At 37.0% G+C, this 9281-nt stretch overlaps 1 protein-coding gene across 4 annotated transcripts; it reads right to left on the bottom strand.

The window, feature by feature from the left end:
* Positions 1-274: 274 nt before the first annotated feature.
* On the bottom strand, positions 275-8839 carry LOC124181937 (ataxin-7-like protein 1). Of its 4 annotated transcripts, none has more exons than XM_046568666.1 (6): positions 8551-8630; positions 8131-8187; positions 7305-7499; positions 7129-7233; positions 6310-7037; positions 275-5092 (listed from the first exon to the last, which is right to left on the bottom strand). In XM_046568666.1, exons 4-6 carry the CDS (start codon positions 7130-7132, stop codon positions 4349-4351), a joined length of 1476 nt encoding a protein of 491 aa, XP_046424622.1. In that variant the 5' UTR covers positions 7133-7233; positions 7305-7499; positions 8131-8187; positions 8551-8630; the 3' UTR covers positions 275-4348. The 4 variants fall into 4 exon arrangements, with proteins under 4 accessions (XP_046424622.1, XP_046424623.1, XP_046424624.1 ...); XM_046568667.1 differs by having other exon boundaries at positions 7316-7499; XM_046568668.1 differs by having other exon boundaries at positions 7350-7499.
* Between the last annotated feature and the right edge of the window lie 442 nt (positions 8840-9281).

The following is a 9281-nucleotide window of genomic DNA, read 5'->3' as shown; positions in this document are numbered from 1 at the left end:
AGTTATAAATATTATTATTTGTATATACGTATGAAATATTGTTGCAATCGATCAGGATTTTGAAACTATAATTTATGTATACACGCAAATTTAACATAGATTTCTGAATACAAATCACAACAATTATATCATATTCTATTTTCTTTGCAAATTTGCTATTGAACGTTTTTTTTTTTTTGTTTTCTTTTTCTTTTTTTAAAGAATTTGATTACAAATTTTCGACGAATATAACAGAAAATGTGTGTAGCAAAGTGATCCGCTTATAAATTGTTGCTTGCTTCTAATTTTATATTTCTTTCTTCATCTTTTTCGAGGCGGGTTTTTTTTTTCCTTTTCTTTTTTGTATGGTTTTTCCGTGCGCACATTGAACGCAAGCAATACTTCATTGTACAATATTATTAATTAATACTTCTTCCGTTACGAATTGCATCGACGAAGCTTATTGGCATCGATGTAACACTTAAGACTTACACATCGATTAATGCAGTGATGATAATGACAATCGTAACAATGATTATAACAATAACAATAATAATAACGATGATGATGGTAATCATAATGATAATAATATATAAGTATGCTACCAACGACAGATAACATTTGATAGATCAGCGTTGCGTGGCAATTTTTTTTTTTTTTTTCCTTTCCTGACGCGTATAAATGTACCATTATACACATATAATGTAACGTAATTTACGTTCGTATAATATGTTATATGTTTCGCAGTATAATTACAAGTGACATATTTTTAATATACATATATCGTATGGTTTTTTTTAACGTATTCATCATTGATATTTCATAGCGAAAAATTATTTTATCATATATATAATTATACATGTATGTGTGTGTGTGTGTGTGTGTGGGTGTAAAGCCAATGAAAAGATTTAGGGCGACCGGAAAATTATTAAACATTACGGCGGTATATTTTTTTTTTATACAAGTTTATGCAACTCCATGCTATATATGTATAAAATGTATATATTGTGTAGAGAGATAAAGTTGTTTGGTTTATTAATTATTATTATTATTATTATTATTATTTAATTTTTTTTTTTTAAATTTTATATTCTTGTTATTGTTGTCATTGTTATTCATATTTTTACACTAAGAGTAAATATCACAATCTATATGATAATGAGGAGTCAGTACATAATTTCATAATAGCTTGACCTACACGTAAACCGATGCGTATACCTGATAATTAATGCTCCAGGATTTTTTTCTCCTCAACGACCAAACATGAATGATTATTTTGTTCGCATACATTATGTTATATGCTGTATCTAATTTTCTCATCGTCAACAATCGCCATTTTGTGTATATATATATATATATATATATATATATGTAACAGACAGTTGTTATTATTATTGTTGTTGTTGTTATCATTTTTTTTTATATTTATTATTACTATTATCATTACTATTGTTATTATTATTATTATTATTATTATTATTATTATAACTATTCCGTTCCATTATAGTTTCAGTAGAACTTACAGCAGTCTTTATATAAAAATTTGATTTAAGCGGTACAGATTGTTTTAACACACATACTATAATATAGACGATTCATAGTTATCGTATTATATGTATATTATACATGCATGTGTGTGATAAGTTGCGAAATACGCCATACTATTTATTATACAATTCAATTTCTAGTGTTTGTGTGTGTAATATGTATGTTTATGTAATACGTATACACACGAATTAGGTAGGTACGCAGATGTTTATGCACCTGTAGGTGAAACAACGCGTTGTTGTGTAATACATAATGTTTAATATACGCTCGGATCCGTTGATTAACGTGTACATTGTAAACGTGTAGAGCGTTTAAATTCCCGGTTAAACCTGGCAAGATTCTACATTGAACATGTTCAATGTGTTTGTATACGTATAATGCCGTTTACAATTAATGCATGCTTTCGATTTATACATACATACGCAATTTATCTATAATTTCAGTTTTACAGAACGGTCAGTTCTCTGCGTTTATTACACTATCTCGATTATTCATTATAAACTTATAATAACATTATCCGATCTCCGGGGATAATGTTGGAAATTTTGAACTTACATCGCGGATATCGGAACAGAGCCGAAAGAAATGTCAAGCACGTGACAAAATTATGATTCTTTAGTAGAAACAGTTTGCCACGTCTGATTTCGAATAGTTTTGCTCTGTTTCCGGTTCGTCTTACATGCCGTTGTTATTTATTATACTATTTTGTATCAGGTATACAACAAAGTCTTCTTTACACATCGACATTCGTATACATAAATTTATACGTAGAAACGAAACGAACTTTGTCTGCATATCCATGTCAAATCGAGAGTAACGATAAAATTTTTCTCACATGTTATTATTCAACACGAATGAACAGGTTGATTTTCTGATTTTTCTTTTTCTTGCTATTTCTATCTTTGTATTATGCGAGTTGGGAAATAAGAATTACAGTGTTTTTTCTTTTTTGGAGAAAATCGAATCGATGTAAACGGAGAGTTAATAATTCCCGAATGAAGATAGCGGAAGAAGTTAATGAAAACGAAGAACAGGAGGATAAAAAAATTAAGAATCCTGATGTCACTTCATGAGACGTAACAATCATCATCTGCATTATCTTCTTGTTATTAAATTCCATTACATTACATGTACACTCATGAAATTCCATGAATTATTTTATTAAATACATCCTCTTTAATTGTTGGTAAATGGACATATCGAGACCAAGATAAGAAATTTTACTAATATTTTAAAACGTTGAAAAATATAAATAGAACAAATAAGAAACATAATACAAAATGCGAGTAGAAAATCAACATATAGTACATCTGAGTCTCAGCCACAGAAAAAAAAGAGATACACGGTGCAAATCGGTATTTTGTTTTTTTTTTGCTCTTACAAGGAATAAATTGCGTCCTTATGCAACTTGTTGTGTAAAAACAAAAAAATTGTTTCAATTATTTACTCTAATTTAATTCAAATAATTCAACGATTAAGCGTTCATCGTTTTTTCCTTGTTTCTGCAATTTCTTTTCATTTTTTTTTTTTTTTTTTTCTTCCTTTCCTTTACTTTTTTGTCTTCTAAATAAAACATGTACAAAATCTTCTTAACGTAGACATTTAATAATTACGAATTTCCATATAATATAAAGAAACTTGCCTAGGAAAAAAAAAAAACGTGAAATATATACACTTATGTAGAAATAATATTGTACAACGGGAAAATAAATTACTGGCGCTAATGATAATGCGATTAAAAATCATGAAATCTGACGGGGAAAAACGACTGTTGCATCAGCGCTACGTCTATTACAGGTATAAATTATGATATTTTGATATATCATTTATCAGACTTTATATCGTTTCGTCTTGTTCGTCACGGCAATTAAAACGAAACTTCGCGACGTTGCGCGCGTGCAAGCAATCATTAAATTTATACATCACGTGAATAAAAAATAAATTAAACCTAGTTATAAAAAATATAATGTCTCCCATTCGATTGTTCAACGTCGATGTTGGTCGAAAAAAAAAAAAAATTAAATAAAACTTCTCTCAGAAAACGTTCACAATAATCTGATCACAATTGTGGTTTCACGAAGAGAGAGAGAAAGGAAAAAAAAATTAACGCTAACAGATAATACACAGGGTGAATTCCTCATTGATAAAAAAAAGGAAAAAATTAGCTAAAGTAAAAAACCAAACAACCATCACTCACTCAATCTGTACACGAATTTTCTAAACGATCATTTACATGCAAGAAAATAATTTAAACATTAGATTCAGTTGCAAAAAATTTATCCAACGTTTTAATATAATATAATCACAGTGCGGGCACTGTAAAACAACGATATCCCGTTTGTTTTTTCTAGTTTTTCATTATGTTGTTTTTTTTTTTTTTTTTTTTTGTTCGTTTTCATTTTTTCTAATTATATATTACAAAAAATTACTGCAGCCTCGAACGGATCCCGGTACCTCACCTTTCGGCGAACTGAACCGAACTGCTGCTTGTGAACTGTACATAAAGCGGTAAACCGACGTGCAAAAAAGATAATTGGGGAGAAAAAGTAGAAACAAAGTAATTAGAAAAATGAAAAAGAAACGGAAAAACAAATTTGAATTTCTAAAAAAATGAAAGACAGATAAATTTGTTCCGCGTTACTTTTTGCCGCCGAATCTCTTTAAGCCTCTTTTCGAACGGTTGAAATTCGGCGTAAAGGTACAGAAAAAATGGAATACTTAACCCATAAGAATTTTGGGAAATAATTCGAAATATTTAAGAGGTAGTTCGGTAAACGAGGCGTGTGCAAAACCTTTAGCCTGGAGTAGGTAGAGTTTTGTGTCAGTGAATGTTAAAGTTGTATTGTTTACGGTTGGACGTGATGCGGAGCCAACGACTAACTGCTAACGGTTCAGGGTGGCAGTTGGACCAGGATATGTCCCCGAAATGCGGGTAAGGTGTCGACGTTGTCGTCGCCTCGACTTGAATCGCGGTTGAATACTCTTGCGAAAAATCGTGTTTACTCCGTTTCAACGCTCTGGTAGTTGAGCCGCTCATGTGGCTGTTATTCCGTTTCCCATTGATTATTTGGTTCGCTGACACCGAAGCCGAGGATGTTGCCGCCGTCGCGGTTGGTACGGAGTTTTCGAATATGCTCAAACACGGCATCGACGCCTGGGCGGTGTAGGATTTACTAATAGGGGAATGTAGAGCGTTGCTGATGGTCGATGGTGGGATCTGGACGATTATTTGGGACTTGCCGGAGTCCTTGTAACCGGAAATCGGCGAGTATATCGTTATACTTTCGGAGTCCAATTCCACCGGAGTTTCCGCCTCCAGGATGTTCGATATCAGCGGCTGGGCCGTAGGTAGAGAGGCCGGAACGATCGAGGGCGCCGGTGAAACTGTGCAGGTCGCAGGTACGAGAGTGGCGATCGAAGGTTCCCCGTTCTTAGCGGTCGCCGGCGACAAGGACGGGAGCAGAACCGATATGGGCGCAGTTATCGAACCCGGTATGCCAGCCGAGTTGACCATCGAGGACTCCAGGCCCAGTTCTTGGTTGGCGAAGTCTTCCTCGAGCTTGGTCTGGAACAAAAATTCAAGTCAACCTTTAGCTGGTATCTTGGGGTCGTTCGTGATTAAGGGTTTTTAACCTTTAGCTGGCACCTTCATCTGGTATAACATTGCTGACACCTTGGTATCGATTAATATTAAAAATTATTGTTGCGACCTTGTTTATTTTGTGAAAGGCAGTTAAGTGAATGCCCAAAATCATACAAATTAAGTCAAAATATTTAATTGCTTCGTTACAGCAAGCAATTTTCGGTTGGGGTCTTCAACGACCACAATGTGTTAGTAATGTCATACCAGATAATGGTGCCAGCTAAATATTGAAGAAACTCAGCCATCGTATCCCTGGTCAATAAAATGACAATCGTGTATCATTACTGGCACCTTGGTGTCGAGTAATATTAAAAATTATTGTTGCGACCTTGTTTATTTTGTGAAAGGCAGTTAAGTGAATGCCCAAAATCATACAAATTAAGTCAAAATATTTAATTGCTTCGTTACAGCAAGCAATTTGCGGTTGGGGTCTTCAACGACCACAATGTATTAGTAATGTTATACCAGATAATGGTGCCAGCTAAATATTGAAGTAACTCAGCCATCCTTGGTCAATAAAATGACAAAAGGGACAAAATGACCGTGTCTCAGGATTTTTGAATTCAACGTCTTCAACGACCCAAGGTGTCAGTAATGTTATACCAGATAATGGTGCTAGCTAATTATTAAAGTAACTCAGCCATCCTTGGTCAATAAAATGACAAAAGGGACAAAATGACCATGTCTCAGGATTTCTGAATTCAACGTCTTCAACGACCCCAAGGTGTCAGTAATGTTATACCAGATAATGGTGCTAGCTAATTATTAAAGTGACTCAGCTATCCCTGGTCAATAAAATGACAAAAGGGACTAAATGACCGTGTCTCAGGATTTCTGAATTAACCCCTCAGAAATATTTCTTGGGTCATAAAAACACGTACCCCTAACGGTTACCCATAGCGGTACATAACACAATAACCCAGAGGGCGGCGGTGGTGGAGGGGGGGGGGGGGGGGGGGGTGATGACGTTTCGAGCATTCGAACTTTTATCTCAAGACTCGATTAATAGATCCTTGTGAAAAAATTGATGGGTATCCATTACCAAAAGACCTCTTATGTAAGTTAATTTGGGCGCGAAGGGCCATTCCCAAGGATCCGAATAAAATTCTTTTTAACAATTCAAGGGTTAATATCTTTACCTTTGGCAAGGGGTACATATCAGGCAGAGAGAGAACCGGCGGTGAACTCGGCGTCGCAGAATCACTGGCCGCGTTAGCGTGTACGGCACCGATCACAATCGCGTTCAAGCTCTGACCCGCGCTCGATGAGGAGGACGAGGACGAAGACGTTGAGGTCATCGTCACCGTTCCCGTCAGAGTCACTTTCGTCGAACTCCTCGCCGGCGGGAACTCCTTCGCGGCCCGGTGCTCGGCGAGGAGTTTGTCGAAGGTTTTACTTCGGCCCGTGACCGTTCTCCGCAACGAGACCGTGTGTGCCTTGCAGGTGAGGGAGCGGGTGCACGGCTTCCCCGTCTCATCGTTCCAGACACCGCAGTGCCGGTCCGGGTCATACTCCCGGTCCTTGAGCAGCGAGCGTTCAGGTTTCGGCTTTTTCCGACGTTGGTGGTTCCCACTGCCCGGGCTTTTTACCGGGCTCGAGCCGACCGTTGAACCGCTGTTCGTTATCTGTATCGGAATGTTTTCGAGCGGCGAACGCGGCGAGGATAGAGGTAATTGTGGATGGAGGTTCGCTTGTTCAGCCGTGCGTTTGTTCGACGTAGTATTGTTCGTTTTACTGCTAGACGGGAGCTGCGACGTCTGGGTCTTTTTCAACTTTGATACTTTGCAGTAGGCTGTTTTGGCTATCGGTTTTACTACCGGGTTTGCAGGCGGCGGCAGGTTCACTGTACCAGATGGATGTCGTATTTCTGTAAATAAGAGACAGTCTTCGTTTAAGCTGCGTGTCTTTGTTAAACGATAAAGCATGGTAAACAAGCTGCAGGACGAATTGATACGAACCCATATGCTGTATCAGGGCTTGTGGTTTAACGATCGCGTTACAAATTTCGCAGACCACTCCGTAAAACGCATCCCTCTCTGGGCAAAAACCATATAGATCGATATCTGAAATATGAAAATAAAATTCCAAATAATTATAGGACAACTCTAGTCCAAATATTGTCTTCTTCGATTACCATATCCATACAGAAAAATGATTTATCTAATTAATTAAACTGCACATTATCCAAGATTTTGAGAACGTTTTTGCTCTCATCCTGTGGCAGAAATTCTCTGCTTTTCGTATGCTTCTTTTTAATCCAGATTGTTGATAAATGCTTTTGCATCAAGCAGAATTCTCTCTTCCTGCATCGTACGTGCATCAGGCACAACTGAGAGAGAAACATGAGATCCCTTATGTTATATATTTCGCTTTTGATTACAGACTGAAGTACGTTTGTTCTAATGGTACTCGGCACATTATCCAAAGCTTCAAATTTTTTCTTGTGCTTCATCACAGTTCTCGTTTTTCTTTATGGTGTCAATTGAATACCATGGGTTCTCGGATTACACAATGTGCTTTGAGATTAAGAACAAATTGCAAATTATCGATGTAAGAAGCATCGATGGTCTTCGAACCTTCTCAGAAAGCATGAATGAAAAACAAATTGATTCCACGGCATTTATGCACCAGTTTGTCATCGTTTCAAAATATTATCTTTCAGTACATCATGCTTATGAACACATTTTATTCAGCTGTCTCATTATTTTTTTGTTTTCTTATTCTTTTCATCACAACTACGTCATTCACACACTAAAATTTAATTGCGGGCAACAAAATGAAGATAAAACAAATAAAAGTAAGCGTCAAGCAATAAAAAGTACTTTTTGTTTTTAATCCAAAAAAATAACTACAACATTACAAATGTCTTAATACAATATAACTATTATTATAAACTGGAATAATGGAATTACTTCGTTCTGTTGATAATATATATTTTTATTTTACAGTTTATATTTTACCTTCCGCAGCAAGTCGCATTACCGAGCTTCGTGGTTCATCTTCAGTTTCATCGTCACCTAAATTACAAAAATAAATAACGATGAGAACAACAAGAACTATGCTATTATAAATTTGAAGTGTGAAAAAACATAGGAATATTGTTTGTTGATTTTTTTCGTTTACGCACTAATATTTGAAAAATAATTTTACATGAATATTATGTTATGTCTACGATGTGGATAGTCAAGATCCAGAGAGTAGATAGCAGAGAGTGAAACATCCACGAAAGAACGAATGTCAGACAAAGAATTGTGAGAATAAAGTAAGGTTAGGTTAGGTGGTTGGGTTGGTCAGATCGGTTGTGTGTGAAACGAGGGATTTAATATGTCTGACAACCCACTCCTAGGTGCGACTGGACGAACGTAAACAGGGCTACTTACTCAGCGGTTTATCCCTTCCAATTTTTTCTATCCAACTGGACCATGGTTGACCGTGAAAAAATGTTGGGCTGTCACTTCCCGACATGGCAATTGGGCTTCTAACGCTTCTTACGTTTTTTTTATCGAACCGTTTATTCGGTTCAGAATGCGATGCTGCGTTGTTGTATGCAATAGTATGTTATGCTCGGCACAGGGTGGAAGCGTGGCCGCTCGCTCTGCCGCTGCCCGCTATTATGCCTCCTCCCTAGGCGTGCGGCCCAGCAGGAGTACTAGACCGATCGGAGTCGCCGTCGTGCCGAGCAAGTCCTTCTGCTCGCCAGCTTATGGCCGGTGTGTATGCGCGCACATGTATTATGCACTATACCTGACTACGATGCGCGCACTCACACGTAGACACGGTATGCACGCGCGTGCACTCGGAACGATAGTATTGGTGGTATGTCGGTGGGACGGTTGAGCATGAGCGTGTGCACGCACTTCTGGAGTTAATGCATGAATCGCACGGGTCTTGCTGCCATTTAGTGCTCGTTCGTGTTCAATCATACGCAGGTATGCGAATACAGATATTTATCTTTCTTTTGCTGAATTTCAAACGATTACAACCGAGTCTATTGGTTTCTTATCAGTCGATTACAGGTTCTTCGACGACATATTTGTTCCTCTGCAGGATCATCTCTGTTAAGCCAGATCTCGGTTTCCCTGAACTCTGAAGCTGAGGTTTCTCAGTGCAA

This window comes from Neodiprion fabricii, chromosome 5 (genome assembly GCF_021155785.1).
Source record: "Neodiprion fabricii isolate iyNeoFabr1 chromosome 5, iyNeoFabr1.1, whole genome shotgun sequence".
NCBI classification, from domain to species: domain Eukaryota; kingdom Metazoa; phylum Arthropoda; class Insecta; order Hymenoptera; family Diprionidae; genus Neodiprion; species Neodiprion fabricii.
This window is presented reverse-complemented; position numbering and strand designations above follow the sequence as displayed.